General features: G+C 33.6%; 1 protein-coding gene across 1 annotated transcript; it reads right to left on the minus strand.

The window, feature by feature from the left end:
- Positions 1-17,957: 17,957 nt before the first annotated feature.
- Positions 17,958-20,368, minus strand: LOC105364210 (carbohydrate sulfotransferase 11). The gene is made up of 6 exons (XM_011502094.1): positions 20,259-20,368; positions 20,034-20,182; positions 19,774-19,945; positions 19,304-19,463; positions 18,922-19,124; positions 17,958-18,188 (listed from the first exon to the last, which is right to left on the minus strand). The coding sequence occupies exons 1-6, from the start codon at positions 20,259-20,261 to the stop codon at positions 17,958-17,960; spliced, it is 918 nt and encodes a 305-aa protein (XP_011500396.1). The 5' UTR covers positions 20,262-20,368.
- Between the last annotated feature and the right edge of the window lie 1,300 nt (positions 20,369-21,668).

Below are 21,668 nucleotides of genomic sequence, written 5' to 3' on the forward strand. Positions count from 1 at the left end.
TGGGAGAGGAAGTTTATCACTAGCTGATTCTAATGCGGCTTGCGCTCGACTCGTGTCATTAAGAGGCGAGGACGGACCTCCACGGCAATTTTTAACAACGCATCTTCCACTGGCTTCGACGGGGCCCACGGCAGTCCCGAGCTTTCGTCTATTTCCAGTACGCGTACTGGATTCGGGATAGAGAAAGTCACGAGATCTGCATTCGAAGAGTCAGTCATACTTGACGCAAATGCGAGCGCCACTGTCCGTCTATTATTCAGCCGATTTCTATTTTGCATGAGTGCCGCTCTGACTGGAGGACTACACGTACTATTGGCAGGTGAAATTAAATCGCAAATCCGTTAGTATATAATTGCCATCAGATTATTCTCGGCTATTAATTCGCTACTTTTATTGCAATTGAATCAATCACAAGGTATTTAAGGGATGAATGACGGTACTCGGTGGACTGGAGCTACAACCGGTTAAGGTATATGGTATTTGTATCGAAATTTAAGTTGAATGTAAGGAAAATTTTGAAAACTGTCGGTCACTAAGCGCTGCATAAAATTATAAAGGAACGCTTATTTGTCTCATTGAATTTACATTATCATGTATCCAATGCTTTCTGTTTATTTTTTGTTTTATATACGGTTGATCCTCTATCTCAAAAGAGCCTCGACAAGTTTTCTCTTCATCTTGCGTAGAGAATGAATATTCTATAAGGTTGATAAATATTCTATTTTATGTTATATGATTTGAAAAGTCATAATAAGCGATCAGCTATGCCTATGAGAAATAATATTTCGAATATTCCGAATTCGTGTCTATTTACATATAAAATTGTAGGTTTATAATAGTTGTAATTCCTAATCGTATTAACAAATAGAATGGTAAGATCAAATTATTTTTTCTTCTTTAAATTTTAAAACGTTAACATTTGGAAATGTCTTTTTTTATTTTCTTACATACAATCGCAGATCCTAATGTGCCACGCGTACCGCAAGTATTTGAAATGCTCATTTTATCGTTTGACATTGCACTGTACTTTAACACGCATATTTCTTTCGAGAAGCTATGGCAGTCAAGAATTAATAGAGCGAAAAATCCTGCCCTTGTCCATAGAAATACCTGATGAAAATATAATCCGTGAATGAAGTTTTGTCTAAGGGCATTGAGTAAGATGCAGCAGGCAAAGCATTACGGACTTAATCGGTCAGACTAATTGATATTGGAAGTAGTACGTGCGCAAAGCTCGAGCAGTTTGTTCAGCATCGCGATATCCCCCCCCTCCCCCTCCTCCCATCCCTCTCCCCAAGCCCCCGAACCAACCACCCAATTAACGAATACGCTTATTGAGAGTCGTGCAAGAGCCACCTTGAAAGAATGAAATTGCACCTCAATTATCGGGCACTGGGGCTCGCGATATTCGCTACGAGCGTCCGACACGTGTTGGCCGTTACTACTTGCCGTTGGCTAGGAATTAGCGTCGCCGTTCGGGCCAACGACGACGTCAGCGATCGAAGCGCTTAAAGCCCCCGCAGACGTCCCGTGCCGCTCCACCGTGGTGAGGCCAGGGCTATACGTTTGACCACTTCGATTTGGCCCCCCGAGTATTCGGGTGGATCCGCGTATGCCCCGATTCCTCCGCGAGAGCTACCTTAGGCGGCGGCGGCGGCGACGTTTGCAAGCAGCTCCGTTGCTGCCGGTCACCAAGTGCGATCTACGTCGCTTCGGATTTCTGGCCACGCGTAAGCGTAATAATTAGGCCCACGTAAATACGATTCATGGACTCTGACTATCTAGTGTATGGCTAGAGGTTTGAAACGATTTAAGCGAGTGCCGCACGATTATGCAGTAAATTTCAATAGATACGATAAGGATGTTTTGATATTTTCTTGATTGCTCAGCATTATTATTGCTCAAACATAATTAAGGATCGAAATAATAAGGGTTGTTTTTGAATAAGTGAGCTAAAAAACTGTAGTACAATAATTTCTTACGATTAATGTTACATTATGAAAAACCTTATGAACCTTAAGATTCAACTATCGATAAAAGCATGAAGAGGAAACTTGTTGTTTCGTCAATTAACATAATGTAAAAAACGGCATTTGCGCTTTTGATTAGCGACATTTGATATTTGTCCTTTTCAATTGATTTGAAAAATTTGATAATATTTAACATTGAATATGGTTGGTCAAGTAACTTTTGTTTTATTAATTTTACGAAAGCATTATACTAATGTGGATGTGCGTAACGGTTAAAGCAGTCGAAAAGTTAAAAATACTTAAGCTCTAAAACTTCGTGTTAGATGATTAGGCGTGACGAGTATATTTCCATCAATTTACGCTTTACTCTTTTTAATTGAAATGAATTACACAGATTATACATACGCAGTTTGTACTGCAACGCGAGCACGATGCAAGGGATATATAGGGCATTATGCAACGATGAAATTAAAATTTTAACGATGGTCATACACTTTAAATATTAAGCTACGGAAATTCATTATTTACAAGGCTATTTATCCATACTGCATAATTTTTATTAAATTTTCCATCATTATGTTAGCTTCGGAAGACTGGCTAGGAGTTGAAACATTGTCGTTGTAATGATTTTACTGTAAAAGAATTCCTAACCTCATAGCACAATTTATAGCCCACGTTCCTTAATTATAAATTCATTTTCAAAATCTGATTTACAAACATTCTCATAATTAAAAAGTGCTTTAATGCAGCAATCGATGTAGTATTTGCACTACATTAGACATCAAGAGTCTCTCTCGGGCACTTTAATAATCGTCACTCACCCTCGAATCGAGTGTTGCACGCACGATTTCTTTCGATTATGCAACTACGTTTCGCGTGTACTACTTTCACAACAACGGCAACGACAACGACAACAACCGCACGACTTCGTGCTGCAAGATTCAATGATAAACTTTTCGCTTCCTCGTACTTATTCTTTCGTATATTGCTCTCTTCTGACTCCCCTTCTCTCTCTCTCTCTCTCTCTCTCTCTCTCTCTTTCTCTCTTTCACTTTTTCTTTCTCCTCATCCCCATCCCCTCCTCCGCCGCCGCCACTCACCAACACACTAACACTTCCCTTGAAATAAGATTTAGTTTTTCTGCAAGAGCAATATAAGCGGTATCGTGCAAAGTGGCCATTATAAAATAACAGTCAAGCCAGGTTTTGGCTTTAAACTGCTTTCGCAATATTTCGCAATTTTTCTATCGGTTAAGTTATTTAACTTTCTGAAAAATTAGTGATAATTTAAAACTTAACCTTATCATCTTAAACAATTTTCTCTTTATTCAAAAATATTTAATATTCAATACAATGACAAAATCTCGCTTATAGTTATTTGTATATTATATTTATCTAGATATTTCGACAAATTTATGATACGACAAAGCGTTATTGTTCTAAAGATGCATTATAATTAATATAAGTTCCGAATTGTATAGATTGAGAATATCGTTTGATCTTTAGAAATATTAGCTGATATTGATCTTCATACTAAATATATGAATTATAAGTTTTAATAAATTTTCAGTGTAATTTTATAATGGTAATGTGTTTAAGCAATTTTAAACCCCCAATGCATAGATATCAATTCACCATTTTCAAAATAATATTGCTTAAATTAATGAAAGTATTAAGTAAAAATGGATAATTCTGGATTCTAATTCGTTTTAATTATTATATAAGAATAAAATTTATTTATTTTTATAAACCCAAAGAGGGCAATATCTTCCAATGAATAAATTTCAAGTAAATCGAAAACTGATTGTTTAGCAGATTAATCAAAGAGTTTCATAATTTTAATATATATTTGTAAACATCTCGATGTTATTTAACAATTTTCACAAAATTTGTCAAAGGTATTTTTTTAATCGAATAAAAATTATCAGCTTTTAAAAAACTCCACTCACGTGCTTAAAGAATCGTCAAGATCATAAGAATGTCTTGATAAAATTAATATTTTAACAATTTGTTTATGATTTTTTTTTTTTTAATATATAATTTTTTTTTTATATTTTATTATTTTTATATATTTTATTTTTAATATATATAGTTTTTGTTTTAAGTAAACGTTAAAAATCCTTTCGTTATTTAATTTTTCTTTCGATTTTACAACACACTACTTTTATAAAATTATTGATCAATTGGCAATTTTTTCCTTGTAACACATAAAATACATGTTCCGCATGTATTTTATGATTTTACTTTTTCGTCGTAGTGCGATACAATGGCATGCAATTCGTGGATGAAAAATTATCGCGAAAATAATGCCCATAGCATTGTCTGCGTGTTTAAACAAGAAACAGAATTAAGTGTTATTATCTGCAATTATCATAACATGTGAAAGTATATTTGTTAAATAATATTTCTTGATGATATATTCGGATAAACAATCAACAAAGACAACAACAAAGACAATTGAAGTAGTTTTGGATTTATTATTTAAAATTTTTGTTTCACAATCATTAATATAATTAATATAAAAATAGAATTATTTTTCTATATTTTAAATAATATGGATATAATATATAATACTTTAAATATTTATATTAGTTATATATATATAAACAATTTAAAAGTTATTCTATAAATGTTGTTATATTATATTGTTATAAATATATCCAACATATAATCTTACAGTTTCATGTGTACACTCGAACCTACGCGCGCGCGCGCGCGCACGCACGCGTGCACGCACACACCTTTTTTGTATTTTTAATGCATTAGTAATAATATAAACGGTGAAAGGTATTGTGGTCCTTATTTAACAAATTTGTTATCAATTATAGTGATATCGATTGTGGCACTGGGAAATTATAGGCGTTTAACGAATGGATAATTGATTAATATTAATAATATTTTTTTTATAAGTTAAATATCGATAGTATTTATTCTAGTATGAAACACCGTTACTTCTTGATATATTATGATATTGAAATTATAAATATTTATAAAGTATTCGTCATTATATAAATACTATAAATAATATAAATACATAAATTAAATTTTAAATATAAAATTCATTAAAGATAAAGTTTCTTTAGGATATGCCGTGTAATTCAGAATTATTATTGGTATTATAAAAATTCACTTGCACTTAATCTTTAATTAATTACTGCGATTAGAAAAATTTATTTTTCATCTAATTTGCCTAAAGTACAGATTATTCTATTTTAAATCGACGAGTGATTGTTAATTATAATACTAATAGCAGTTTTTAACACTATTGATAATAAATTTTTATGTATTTTTTTCTCGACAAACGTTTTCTTAACAATATTATGCGTCTTTAAGTACATATATATTTGAATTGCCTACATATCGCATAATAGAGAGAGAGAGAGAGAGAGAGACCGGCTCTACTTGAAATAAATGATCGTTGTATTATGTATTATGATTTTAAAAATCTTTTTGTACTTTGCTTTACTTCAAAATTACAAATTTATTTGCAATAATATTATTTTTATTGTTTTACCTTCTGTTTTCTTCTAGTATTTTGAACTTTATAAGATCAGATGAATGGAATCTACACGTTCATATAACGTTATAATTTAATTATATGTAATGAAATGTGTAATTAGTAAACATAGTTCATATTTAACGAAATAACGGCGATACAACCGATCTACGTCGTTGTAGAAAAAAATATGTCGAATGCACTCGTCGTCTCTCTGTCTCTCGCTCGCTCAATACGATGATAAAGCACAGCTTATCGTCAGGGGAAGGGAAAATGGACGATAATGTACCTTGACCGTGTATTTATCGAGGCATCCTTAGGTCTATTATCACCTTGATACTGGTGACTATGACCATTGAATAGTACTTGGCGGTCGGTGGTGATTGTTGATTGAAGTAAGGGGCCACTCATGAGCCTCGATTAAAATGTAACGAGTGGCAAGTGCTTTACTTTTTTATTTATTTGTTACGCTACTTGTTACTTGTATTTTTAAACGAAGATTTGTTTTACATGGAATTTACTGCCGACTGACATTGTATTTATAGCTCCGTATACTCGTGTTCTAAGTCTACTTTGAAAGTTATTATTCCTACGACGATATATTGTAATAATTGTATAGTCGATTCATATTTCATTTTCTTTTCTTCTGATTTATCAAATAGTTTTTTTTTTTTTTTTTTTTTAAATGCACTTCACATAATACTATGCCATTCAAATGAGTTACGATATTCATAATAATTTACAGTAATGTTAATATAACAGGATGTTGTTAAAATCCAGGAAAATTTGTAATTGGGGATAATATAAATATAAATATATATATATATATATAATATATTTTATAAAATAATAATAATAATAATAATAATTCCATCACTTTTTAAACGAGTGATGCACATTCAATAGCAGTTATAATGTTTGTGTTTCCAGTTTATTCCAAATTCATCATATTTTCTTATTAACGTTAACAACTATATTAAATGATAATTTTTAATAAACTTATGGTATTATCGAGAATGCATTAAAATAAAATTTTTATTGTCAACAAATTACAAATTTGAATCGAATTTTCCATTAGGTAATCTTGACATACTTAGTTATTATAAATATGTGCAGCTTCCTCCTTACAAATCTATATGTACTCGAGTATTTTTCATGAAACCGTCTGCAAATATATATATATTTATAAGTTTGAATACTTTGATAATTTATTAAAATGAGGAAATCAATTTTCTAGCACGTCGAGTTAAACGAATGTTTCAAGTAGAAAACAATATATATATATATATATATATATATATATATATATTACTATATAGAGTAAATTTCGCTTTAGATAAATTTAAAACATTGAATTTATTAATATTTATCATTATTATGAGGTAAAACAATATGCTAATTTACTTCTGAATTGAAAGATATTATCTGGAATAATTGTATTCCCAGGTATTTTAAACACATTGTTTTTCCTCTATTTCCTAAATTATATTATTTAAAAATCGAGAATAAATTGGAATGTACGATTACTGTCTTTATGCAATTCGATGTATATTTAGAAAATATTTTATTTATATGCTATTAGTATAAACATTTGCATATTAAAGTTTGAAATTGAATAACTTTTCTGTATTTATTATTTTCAGATAAATTAGTAAATAATTAATATAAATTTTAAGGTTTACGAAATTTCAATGTTAAATATTAGTAAAACACTATTATTGATATGCCATTTACGCATTTTTTTTTAACAAATTTTACAAGCAATATTTGTTATTATAACATATAAATTTAATAAACAAATAACAAAGAATAAATATAGCAATTTATCATTAATTCTCAATTGATTAGACGTAAATAATGTAAAGCTTCCATAAATTATTGAATTAAAAAATCTCATACGTCAACACGTTCTGTCAATTAAATTGTCGAGTACATTAATTAATTAAATATAAGGACCTTATATTAATAAATTTATTATTTGTTAATATATAAAAATATATAATCATAATAATTTAATCAGCTTCTATTATTTCAAGTATTGTATCAAACATTGATTCTTAATGATATTTAAATATATCTTTAAAATCTTTGGTAATCTATAAATATAATGAGCATAAGAACGTATTTTCTTTTTAATATTTAGATATTCAGATGAGATTAATTTATGGGGCTAAATTGAGTTAAATAAAAAATTGATTATTAAATTATTTTACGAAAGATGTAATTGAATGCTCTCAACTACAGTAATGTTCTTAATATTGAAATACATATTTTAAAGATGAGAAGGTGATTTCGTTCCAACTACGAACATTTATATCTTTAATCAATTAATCCGAGCTAATTGTTTATTAGATTTTACTACGCTAATTAAGATTTTCGGTTAGACGGGATATTCTCCAACGTCTCTACAACTTTAAATTTACCCAAATACAGTTCTTATGTCACTTTACATTGACGAATTTTATTTTTATATAGAAACGGCCCTTTTTCTACCGTTGGAATATATTGCACCTTGGATGTATAACAAATTTGTTGTTTTCCTTATTTATATTCCGAATATATATAGTGTATATAATTCTGACGTTTAATAAACATTTTAATATTCTTCATTGGCATTTCTTTTTTTACATCGGATTTCGTAGGAACATCAATGCATTCTTTAGCTCTTTCTATCTCTTTCTCTCCCCTTATCTCTTTGATTATTAATAATCGTTCGTTTAAAATAACTGACAATAATTATACTATACAGGACAATACAACTTTGTATATTAATTACAAAGTAGAATTAATACAAAGGAGAATAAAGAAATTCAATCAAAGAGACCGATCGTAATATCTACTTGCAAATGCGTCATTAATAATATTAAACTGGATATTATCGTAGAACCAGCAAAAAATGAGGGATGAACATCATGAAAGCGAGATGTGCTCGGATGCAGCGCGACCCTCGTCGCCGGCGCATCCATGACGGGCTCGACGAATTCGGGGCCGATACAGGCCCAGCAGGACACGGTGCCCTTGCTCGACGACAGCTTTTTTATCGAGGAAGGCACGAGACTCGGCCGACGCAAACTGCCCCGACCATCGAAATCCAACCGAAACAAGATGTCTAGCCCCGCGATACAGGTCATCCAACCTGTCCAACTCACTCCCCTCTGGGAGTACGTCGTACGTAAATTTCATGCAGTTTCGCAATTTCACGTGTTTTTATAAGTTTTTAAAGATGTTCGCACAAGAATCGCATTGGCGAGCGTCAATGAAAGTCGGGAATATTCATGAAATTTTAGTCCTTTAATTGACTTATCTTTTCAATCGTAGCGTCGTAGTATATCATATTTCATAATTGCAAAATTTGTATGTATTTTAATGTTATGAATTTATATTACAATCTCACAATTTAATACGTTTATAGTAATGCTTTTCAGAGATTAAGATTTTTCATTTCTTTTCAAAGATTACATTATTAATTTAATTTCTTTAATATTCGTCAGCATTCGTCTGCATTTATACTAATTTCATCTTGTGTCGAATTCTTAATATTTGTTAAAAATCTGCTTAATATCCGATGTAATGAAAAATTTGACATTAATTTATAATATCCAGTAGCACTGATTATAATATCTAACTATTTCTCGTTCTCTCTCTCTCTCTCTCTCTCTCTCTCTCTCTCTCTCTCTCTCTCTTTCATTGTATACGTACAAGCACGTTTGTATGTTCTTTATTTATTTTTCTATACGCGCATGCGTATAAGAAGAATAGAAATAATATTCATACTATAACGTTATGACTTTCAACTGCCACAGGTACGGACGAAGAAATTTCCCAAAGATGAGGATGTATTGACGATCTTTTATGAGATCTCGGACAGACTCCGTGATCCAGAATGGGAAGTACGTCAGCATGCGCTTCGCGTTCTCGTCGATGTTCTGCCGACACTGAATACCGAACTTATCGATAATATCGCAAGCCTCGTCTTGCCCGATCTCATTGACAACCTTGGAAATTCAGCTCCAGCCGTAAGGAAGGGGTCCCTCGATGCAATTAGAATCTATCTATTGCATACACCGAGACGAGACGAGCTGACTAAGAAGGTAGGTAAAGCAATAGGTAAAGTCATCTGCTTTTTACAATAATTATATAAGAAATACAATTGACTCGTAATTGCCATTCGATAGACGACGTTATATTTTTTGCTTTAAAACTTATGGGGTAGGAAGGTTCTGAGGTAGAGTTCTGATAATAGTCACAATATCGATTGAAAATTGTCCTTAATTTTCCATAAACATTAACATTGTTTTGAAATAGAATTCAACAATTTGAAAGACAATCTTTAAATCCAGCCATAAACGAACCTTTGCGTCACTCCCCGTAACATTGACATCGGATATTAACATGAATAAACGTTACGTCTCCGCACGCGTGCTATGAAAAAAAAAAAAAGAAAAAGAAAGAAACCTACTCACCTCGATCCTCTCCAGATTCTCCAAGACGGCCTTAACCGGACCGACGTGCTGGACAATTACCAGACGAGCGTCGCCAAGGGTGTGATCGTGAGCACGCCTCTCCTGCTATTTCCCTCGCGCTCGAGCGTTAAACCCTCGAAGGAGATCGTGAGGGAGGCCACTCAAGCCCTGGCGATGAGGCTAGTGCAGGTGACGCATCAGGAGTCAGCCTTGCGCTCACTCGCCAAAATACGCGATACCATCGGCGAGGAGGAATTCAACGGCTACCTCCACGAGATCGACGACAGCATGAAACGCAACTTCGAGCTGCTCTGCGACGTATACGCGATTCAAAATAGTTCGCCCATGACGAGCAGGAGACGCCCAGAGGTAAGAGGGTTTCATTGAGGGTTCATTGGGTAATCCTGGCATCTGACATCACGATCGATTGCGAAAATCTAAGGTTTTGATTAATAGTAGCTCACTTCGATCGCTCATTCTTACTCGTTCTTACTCGTTCTAACGCGCCGCTTTATCGTCTTAGCAATTACATTAAGAGGGACATTTTATTCAAATTCGATTACTTAAAGCAATGTCAATAACAATAAGAATAAAGTTGGAAAAATATTTTCATATCGCAAGATTATCGGACAATCATATATTAGTGGCAAGATTAGTGGCGATGAGCCATTTTTCAAGCCTAAAGAAAAAAAAAAATCATGGAAAAATCATTTTCAATATGAAGGTACGACGATGCTCTATTACGCTTTATTATGAAACATATGGGGATGTAAAATTTTACATATTGGAACTCCTACTGAGCGATAACCTTATGAATGAATGCCACTACTAGTCGAGGACTAGCGACAGATACGTTGGCGGCAAAATTCAACGGAAAGACTCGACGAACGAGGCTTTAAAGGAGACAGTGGACGTAAAAAAGAGCTGGAAAAAAATGGAGGAGGATGCGGGAGTATCGCTGGTCGTCAAGGAGAACGAGGAGTCGACGTGCAGTGTTGCATCGACACGCGTCGTCCTCGAGACGGAAATTAAATTCGACGAGGAGACGGCCATCACAATGACGATTCTCGAGGAGCAAGAGAAGGAAGTGGAAGGGTTGCCGATCGACGGACAACAGCAACTAAACGAACTCCAGAAGGTCGTGGAGTCGCTGCCGATGGTCAAGGCTCCCGAGATTGTCGTTGTGTCGGAGGAGCGTCGTAAAACACCGAGGTGAGCTTCCGCGCATTCTTGAATTGTCTACATTTATGGCGAGACGCGCTAGTTAAAATTTAACATTTAATTATAAAACAACTGAGGCATCTTATTATAATGGGCAGTGTATAATTAAATTTCTTACAACTAAATGTTACATCCCTGCTAAGCTTTTACATATTCAAGCTTCGGAAGATTAACTTTTTCGAAAGATTAACTTTGGAACTTAAACGATGAGGCACATTGCACATAATTTACTGTTACTCTTACGCGTGATTTACATGGAAACGATCGAAACATAATCCTATGCGAGATTTACATATAATTCATTGAATATTGTATTCGTACAATCAAAATGCGATACGCAGACAAAAATAAACTTACCGCTAAATAAATTCAATTACCTTGCAACCAATATAACCTCTACTCGTGCACTCTCGATTCTTAATGATATCATTAGGATTAATTATAGGGATATTAATAAAGGTATCGGGGAATGTATTAGTCTTCCATCGGAGCAAGAGTGGAGGGAGCAAGACCGCAAGTACGATTGCCTCTATACAATCGCAGCGACATGCGTTTGAGCCGGTATAGACAGTCCATCCATACGAAAGTAACAATGATAATGACAATGATAATGATAACGATAAAAATAATGATAACGATAACAATAATGATAACAATAATAACAATAACAATAGTAATAGTAATAATATTCGTGATAATAGTAGTGATAATAATAATAACAACAACAAGAAGTCGACGGGACGTTGGTTGGGAGTGCGCATTTGTGTACTGGGGTCCTCCCCAGGGCTGGATCGGCGGCTTTTTGAGATGTCCGAGCAAATTACTCGTAGGAGAGTCCGTTCGATCGTCGTGCTATCGCGAGGCAAATTAAACCCGGGACTCATCTGGACTCTGTCGGTCCGCGTCGGCGAACGCAACTGCAAAGCCAACCTTTGTGCTGTTCCGCGCAGGCGCGTGCACTTTGGCGGCGAGGTCGTGAAGCTGCGCACCCCGGACAGCGAGGACGCCGAGTCCGTGGTGTCGGAGGCGAGCGAGCGGTCGGCTCCCACAAGGATACCGCTCCCGGTCTCCCCGGCGACGCGGATGCCCTTCGGGAGGCGCGCCCGCTCCTCCTCCCAGCCGAGCCTCACCCGGGTCTGCTCCCCGCTCCGGAGGCGTTCCGCCTCGAGCAGTCCCAGGCGGGAGTCGCACACCCACGACGCGAGTCTCAGCCCCAAGAAGAGCATACTCGCCAAGAGCTCGGAGTTTGGCGAGCTGCAGTCCAGGTACGAGCGGACGCGCGATGTGGGACTCTTGGGATTAGAGGAGATCTCTCTGGAAGTCGCGCAAGCGCCACTAACCACTCATTAACCTTCCCGACCTTACTTACCACTTTCTCCAGCCTGCTCGATCCCCCGTTTTCAAATTCCGCCTGCGAAGTTGGACTTTTTCCCTTTTCCCGATCGCCCGGTCCATTAAAGAAGTCCGTCACACTCGTAATACGAGCTTTGTCGTTTAATGCCATCGAAGAATCTTACCGGTTATTAATTAAAAGCACTCGCGTTTATTAAAGTTAACGAGTTGTCGAAATATTATTGAATACGTGAATGTGAATACGCTCTCCTCGCTTATTTGTACTTGAATTACAAATATTCGGTAATCACGTTATTTTATAGATAATGCAAAATACACGTTAATAATTGAAAGAAAATGATTTAAAATCGTCGATACTGTTTGAGTCAAATCTGTTATCGAGAACAATATTTTCACGATTAACCCTACAATTTAAGCATACACATACACATAGACACATTTAGTTAATTATTTAAAATTATAAAAGTGTAATGATACTCGATCTACATCACTTTATTTTAATTACTCCAGCGATACTTTAGAAGCTCAAAAAATGAGGACCGCCAGTCCTCGAGCGTCCCAACGAGATTCCAGCATTGCAGTCTTATCTCCGAGAGGGCTTATTAGCGCAGGAGAGGGCCTTAAACCAGAATCCGAGCCATCATTTTGCGTTTACGAAGAGCCTGGGGAAAGTTTTGTGCAATTACATTTCAAAAATCACAGGTCGAGTGTACTGGGGGACATTTGTGGGATCGAGGAGGAACGAATTAAGGGTAACGTTGATTACGTATTTGGTGACAGAAGTGGATACAACTTCGACGAGAAGATGTTAAAGGATCAAGAAAATTTTATTCGCTCCATGTACCGATCGAAATCGGCCACGGAAAAGACGACGAAATTAGAATGGAGCGAGGAAGAGGGTACGGATGAAAATGGTAGGTAGAAAGAGCAAAATTCGTGTTCGTATTTCTATGAACGCAGCGGACGAATCATATAGCACGAAAATAGGAATAATTTTGCAAATTTCACTTTTCCAATTTCCAATTATGATTAATGTATTGGATAATATTTAAGAGCATTGTTGATTTAATCATGGCGTCGAATACATTGTTGGACCATTAATCAATTCTCCAGAGCATAAATATTTATTACCAATTGTCAAAGATCAATTCTTTCATTAAAAAAATCCTGTCTCAATTGATATATAATTACACAATGCTCAATTACTATGCAGGTTAATTGATTGAAGATAAATTAAAATTTAAAAGACCTTGATTAATTACCATATTGTTTTTCGATATAAATCATTCATAAATTTAATATGCATAATGAAATTTTTTAAAATCTTTTATCGTGCGTACGCTCTGCAATCTGTAGTTTATTTCAATATTCTTAGATATTTTAACGACTAATAAATATTCTCGTAGTGTAAATGAAAGGTAGCATGATTTGCACATAGATCAACATAATCTTTTTGCATGGCAAACTTATATGCTGTCCGGTATATAGATGAAGTAAATATTTGAATAATCTTTTGTCGCGTCTTGGAAGCAAATTTATTAATTTTACCATATTTACGTTTAATATCCTTTCAGGGCGTTATAAATATTATTCTACATTCAAGATAATATGAGAAGATTTAAATAAATGACTTCCCATTTCAACTGTACTATTAATATTATGAATGATAATTATTCATTGCTTGGCATTGAATATTAATAAAAGGGTGATTTATTCAATTAGTCAGTTGCAGTGATTGTGTGATCATCGGAATCTCATTACCACATATCATCGATTCATTCGTTAAACCGAATATAATATTATAATATATAACAATGTTTTTTTTTTTTTTTTTTTTTTTTTTTTTTTTTTTTTTTTTTTTTTTTTTTAATACGACTATAATTACGCATATTTGCGAAAATTTTGGTATAAACTCATTACACGAGACATTGCACTACTAAATGTCCGCTAGGAAAAGATCGTCGTCGTATCCAATCGGCGAAGATACCAGGTTTCGAAGTATTTCCTCGCCAAGAGAGAAATTACATCCTCATGGAGCTTTCGAGTCCCGTAAAAGATTCGAGTAGACGAACATCCCTCGAGGATAATCAATCGGATGGAGAGTCCAAGGAGATGGCAATCGGTAGCAAAACGGAAAAGACGAGCGAGGTACCGAGCAATGAAATTAACGAAAAGATGGATATTAAAGATACTAAGGAGCCCGAGGAATCGCACGTTGACTCGAATAAACGAGCGGAAAATGAAAAGGCCGAGAGCGAGGCGGCACCTAAGGAAGAAACGAGCAGCGGCGAAATGCAATTGGAAGTAATCGACGATAATATTGAGAAGGCGACGCTCGATGCCAAGGAACGCTTATCCGACATTAGCAGCGACGGAGAATGGAAGAATAAAGAGCCGAGCTGGGAGGAATTGGGTGTGGTGGACGAGGAAGTCCTAAACGACTTCCACAACAAGGTGAGCTTTAGTAATTATTATGATTATTATTCGCCTGTGTAAATAAGCGGATGATGGTTCGTCGAGCTTAAATAGCCCGTCGATAATGTATGAGAGACCAACGGAGACTAAATACTAAAACTACATTGAAGACATTTAATGTGGCAGTATAATATGCAGCACACGTAATTATTGAAATTATTGAAATTTAACGTATCGCGCCGCAGCTTATAAATAAAGTAACGAAATGTCAAATTATTAAAGACTAATAATAATATAAAACGCTATTTCATTAGAAACTTTTTCTTCGTTAAAAGAAAAAAGAACGATTCTTTAATTACGTCATCGTTGAGTTGTCAATAGCGAGAAATAATTAATTTAATATAAATCTTAGTTTATTTGATCCAGATTATTGATCCAGAGAGAAAATCCAGATAAAATCCATTGATAATATACATATAAATATGTATATATATATATATATATATATATATATATACATATATATATATATATATAGAGAGAGAGAGAGATAGAGAGAGAGAGAGAGAGGATTGATTTAATATTGTAATTTTTACGTAAATTGCGTTTGAAGACGTTTACGTGAAAAATTACCTTCAAGGAAATCAAATCGATCGCCAACCTTGTCTTAAAGCTATTATTAAAAACTCTGTATAATCTGTGTATTGTTTGGGCTTTATAATGATTTATTATGTAGGTCAGGAATGATTGATTATAATAAGATTAATATGAATTAATTATTTAGAAATTGATGTTAAAGTAATCGTTATGTGATTGGCTGTACTAATTAGTAGTTGCATATACTTTAAATATATATTAAATTAGGCTACATTCGAAATTAACAAGTAAAATGGTGAAATTAACTTCAACTGTTGATTGATTCTCATATGAATCATTAAACTTGTGAGAGGTTGCTTCGACACAAGAGATATTCGGATTTTCTAATATAATTTATCTACTTAACGTAGTAAGTAATTTATAATGCGTCATAGTCATAACTTTATTACCACATTATTTTACACACCGATCGTAGAATTAGATAGATTAAAATAAACATTTTAACACTTTCTACCCAACATGCATTTCTTATAGCAATATAAAGCAGATTCTTGTATCGCATATTAATGCTGTGCACACAATCGATTTTACGATTAAATTTTCAGCTTAAAGGTAATATAGACATTATGAAGGGAAAGCTTGCCTCGTCATTGTCATATTAAACGGTCTTTCTTCATTTCATTTCTACATGTCTCGTTTTACAATGTAAAAAGTAACATGTCGACGAGCCATTATTTTATTTCCTTAATTCCGTTCATGAAATATCGTATTACGAACTACGACACAAGTAGTCGATTCTTTCAAATTCGGCACCTTCCAACAATTCATTCTCACAATTCGAAAGCATTTTCTATGCGAAGGGCGTTATTACAGAGTCCGTCATTCGAGCGAAGGAAAAATCTTTTGATTACAAATATTTTATACGCTGCGTGTCGACGTATGAGCGACCAAATTAGTCCTTAGCGTCGACTGGGCTGAGGAAAAGAGCAAAAAGGACGGTGGAGGTCTTCGCTTATACTAGTCAATCGTGTTAAACAAGGGTACGAGGAGTAGAATGAGGGGAGGGAGGGTTAAGCGAAGCACACTGGTTGCCGACTCACCTAAATCCTTTATCACGCACTTCCGCCTCAGCGGTTACCCGAAACGAGCTGTCGCTTTGACAAGATAGCCGGCATATCGTGGAAAGTGGGTCACGCGGCGATCGATCGGTAACTTACCGTGGAAAACTCGAAACTTCTCTCCCCGAGCTCGCCCGGCCTCGGGCTTACGCGAGCTTTCAATGTGTCAGCGATTGCGATTTGGGGCACTTAAATTGCGTCGATGCGCTTATGTCTCGCCCCGCCCTGGCCAAACGAGCATGTTTGAAGAGCGTCCCGTTAATGACAGCGATTTTAATGATGATTTTAACGTATGGATAGTAGTAGCAAGATGTCGGCTCGGTCATTTTGAATAAATCAAGGCTAAGTGATCGCAGCTGATGAACGATCATTCGATTTTCTCGATGAAGATTATTATCGTGGGTCAGTTACGGTACAACGATGCTTTAACTTATGCTTTATTAAATAATTATTTGATCGATATTATTTTTGAAGGCTTTAAATGCTTTGAAAATGATATTCATAATACGGGTAATAAAGCATTTTTTTTTTTTAATCTAATTATTTTTAAATTAATTAATATAACTACACGAATTTAGTGACGAGGAGTTTGATCGATGTTTTTAATCGAAAGATTATATCGTTAACGTTAATCGAGTGTCGAAATATCCAAATAGAAATACTTAGCGTTGATTGGTATTAGTAAATTAGTAGGTATCATTTTTTCAAATCTCTCTTAAAAGCATAAATATTGTTAATATAACAAACGATAAGTTATTTCTTATATTAAGAGAATTGCGAAAGCGAGCACAGTTACTTATATGACAATAATGTTAATTAATCCTTCAATGTTGCAATATATATATTATAAATTTTAAGATTATAATATCAGTTATTACGAGGATAAAGTTTCTAAGTAAATATTACTAGCGAGAATATAATTTTTTACCCATAATCGTTTTTTATTCGTAATTTTAATTATCCGTAATTTTATTCGACAAAGGTCGTTGAATTATATCGTAATCATAGTGAATTAACAGCAAAATATATTTTAGTTAGCACATAAATGAATTTGTATGAAGTTTTTAAAATTTAACTGCACACATTTTCACAGACGAACTTTTCATCATATCAATGCCTGAAATTATTTACATTAAGTCAATGATAGGAGTGGCATGGTAGTAATCTTAATAACAATAGTATAATTATATAGACAATATAGCATAATAATTTGTTTCGACAAAGTCTTGTTGGCTCGAAAATAATGTTTCTCCGCCCATTAGATGTAATGTATATTTCAAGTAATTTGACATTGTTTATTAGCATTTTATTGGCAATGCCTAGCATCATGTACTAGATGTGGCAAAATCATAGTAACGTTCGCTCGAATAGCCAAATAGTTCTAAATCCAATTTGAATTTCTCATGTAGTTTGCGCACGTGTTCTTTGGTCAATTGTTTGAAGTAAACCTTAGCAGCGTCTGTATTACTTATTTTATGCTTCCAAAGTGGTCTTATTTTATCTGTAAGGCCCATCCGATGAATTACGTATGTCTGATCACGTTCAAGTGTCTCGACCTATTGTTGGAAGAACAGTAATTATTATAATGTTCGTAATCGTGCACTAAAATTAGTAATTTCAATAATAATTGTAGTCATATACTTTTCAATTCTATATTTCAATTCAATTTCATATACTATTCAATAATAATTGTAGTGTATCATTATGTGTAAAGTACCTTTAGATGCAAAGTATCTATATGAACTATATTAACGGAAAATTTTTCATTTTTATTTTGGAACGATGTAGTTATTTTTTCAGAAGACAAAATTGATTTTAACATATCTATTTCTTTAAGAATTACATTACAACATAATAAGGATCCTGCAGTATTTATTAAACCTCGTTGAGACTCGATCGAATCATTACGATATTACTCATCCCAAACCTTTGCGATATAAATCCCTTACAATAAAAAATAATAATAATAAAAAATGTCAATTTCAATTATTACGAGTAAAATGGATGTAAGCACCTGTATATGGGTCGATTCTATCAATCATTCGAGACTTTAAACCCGCGAGACGCTATCTCATTACCCTAAACGCGTAAACGTGAGTGTAATAGCAGGGAAGAGGGGTCGGGGCGAAAATTATAGCTCTTTGCGAGCCTCGTAATTTTTTTATTTTTTTATTTTTTTTTTTTTTTTTCGAACCCGAGATAAGCAAAATAAAGAATCGGTCGGTGCATTGGCCTCTGTTCTCTGTTGATATATATACACACACGCGCGCGCGCATGCGCGTCACTCACCTTTGCGATAAAGTCGTATTTAATCAGGCAAGGTGTGCAGTAAAGATAATAAGGCATCCAGTGGTCGTCGGCGTAGCTCGCGAGATCCGTGGCGATGATGTAGTCGACGAATTCGCGCCAGGTTGCCTCGGTACCCGCGGGTCCCGGCTGTCCAGATCGACGTATCACCTGTTCTCCCACCGTCGGCAATGGATGGCTCTTGTCTAGGGATTATCGCTTTCTTAGATTCGATTAGCTACTTGGAAAGACTGCTCGTCGCGTCATTTGAACAAGATTTTTAACGCAAACATGTATAATAATGTAAACGGTAGTCAATTTACATGAGCAAACGCTAATGCTAATTACAATCTATAGTTTTTTATTATACTCTCTGTTGTCTTACCACGGTATTTCCGCACTATAGCTTGATTGTATTTCCTATTAAAGTATAGAGTACCATGTTCTCGTCCCGCTACTGAATTTTCTAATTTGTCACGGTATGCGCTAAGTAATCTTTCGAATGGATGACGTACAATTAGTAGTTTCATAGTTTTTTTTAAAAACTGCAATTTCGTAACAATAATTCATTATTATGTCAGCGATTTGGTAAGAAAAAGCTGTATATTCGTCGAATCGCACTATGAAAAATAAATCTCTCGACACGTTTAATAAATAAAAATAAATAAATAAATAAATCGAAAGCTTAAATATAAATGATCTAAGATTAAGGATACCGCTACCTCTTATTCGAATATCATTAATAAAAGTGAATATTGTTCATCTTTATAAACAAACTTTTCTTTTCATTATAACGTAGAATTTTAAACTTCAAACGTCTCTACCACTATTATATAATGGGCAAACGGCATTTACTTCATCGGCTTCTGGATAGTCAAGTTCCGGCATTACTCTCCTTGCAATAACTGAAATTTGCTCTTTACCACTTAAAAGCTCCTCTTCCGTAATTCCATTCAATAAGCATAAATTATAAATCCACGAGGTACTTCCAGATTTATAGATAGGACAGTAGGATATATTGTGTTTACTAAAATTAGAATTAACAAATTGTAAGAAAAATTTTTTGGTAACTATAGAATAGTGTAAAGAACGAAGTCACATAATTTAAACCGTACCTATCTATGTATAAAATGTTATAATGTGGAGTTGGAGGATCCTTAAATTCTACTTGGTAATCTATAGTTTTAAATGAGCCCATTTTATATTTTTTACATAGCATTTGTACTCGCGCCAGTCTTTCCTTATTCTCGGTCATCGCTTCCTTCTAATAAATTCAACTTTTATTTAGAACGTCTGTAGCTATACTTCTAATAAATCCCGGGCAGTTTTATTCAACTCACCATTATTTCATCGAAATATCGTTTATTGTATGAAGATGCATCTCGAGTATCAATTGGTATAATTTTTATTGAAATTCGAAAAATTAAAGCGCCAACACTAAGTAACACGAAGAATTTAATAATCATATTCCATCGTAACATACGTACGATTGCCATTTTATAATTAGCCATGTTGATAATTTCTATTATTATTTTAAAGATATTTACTACTGATACATAATATATTACAAATACTAAATACATGTGAATTATAAATTTTTATATAAAAATTTTATACAATTATAGACGACACAAATACATATTTTGCATCGACTGTTTAATCTGCGTAGTTTTTTTGAAATTTAAAAGAAGAGAATAAAGGATTAATTAATTTTTGGAATATCAAAATACTTCTAAATATAATTTATGCTCATTTTAAATCCAAGGATCATTTAGTCCAATTTGTATAACTTTAAAGTAACTTTAAAATTAAAATTGAAACATTAAAGAAATTAAATTCTAAGATTTTAATAATATTCTTATTTAATTAATTACATCTACTGTTTAACTAATCATTTATTCATTACAATAAAGTAAGTGCTTTTAATTCAACGTCATTTTTTATTTTTTTATTTTTTATTCATAGTAGTTATATTTTCCAAAGACAATCAAATAAAATTTACTTAACAATACATACGCAATACATCATAAAGTAACCTTAACAAATTAAAATTAATTATAACATTTTTAAATATGAAAATTTTAGTGTTTTGTAACGCTAAACGTCAAATTAATAGTAACGACACTATAGGAAATAACATTATAATTGATATTTTTTATATATAAAAAAAAATAAAATTAAAAAAAAAAATAATAATAATAATAATAATAATAACAATAATAAATATGTGATTAAAAAAAGAACGTATATTATGAATGAAAAGTAAATTGTTTTATGTCTTTAACCCTCAAAACACATTCCGTGATATAAAGTGAATAATATAGTACAATGAAGCAAAGCCATACACCGAATAATCGAATTCAAAGATGAAAATTTCACACTTCTGAACAAAATCACACGATCACATGTATATATAACGTTCATGCTATTCGAATTTTCACTTTAATAGTAAAGCGATAGGTAGAGTAATATTAAACTGATAACTCGTGAATATCGAATTGCTGGGACGGAGGATCCGCTACGTTGCAGAGATCCTGAGTAACTAACTGGTTTCTTTTCTTTAATTTTTGTGAAAGGTCTGGCAAATCTTTGACCTTGAGGGGCCATTGATCTAACGCATACACTATTGTATTTTGTGCTTCAGTTGCTTAGGCATTGTGAACGGGATGTTCATTTCAATGTCAAATTGCTTGAGGATGAGAATTAGGATTCTTATTATTTTAGTTGCTGCGTTAGTAAAAAATCTCTTT

The sequence above is a fragment of the Ceratosolen solmsi genome, unplaced genomic scaffold, assembly GCF_000503995.2.
Source record: "Ceratosolen solmsi marchali unplaced genomic scaffold, CerSol_1.0 scaffold43, whole genome shotgun sequence".
In the NCBI taxonomy this organism is placed as follows: Eukaryota; Metazoa; Arthropoda; class Insecta; order Hymenoptera; family Agaonidae; genus Ceratosolen; species Ceratosolen solmsi.

Coding starts and splice junctions, on each gene's coding strand:
- LOC105364210 (XM_011502094.1), bottom strand. Junction 19,464..19,773: donor ACTATCCAGAAGCCGATGAA/GTAAATGCCGTT, acceptor ACGAAATTGCAG/TTTTTAAAAAAAACTATGAA. Junction 18,189..18,921: donor AATACGACTTTATCGCAAAG/GTGAGTGACGCG, acceptor TTCCAACAATAG/GTCGAGACACTTGAACGTGA.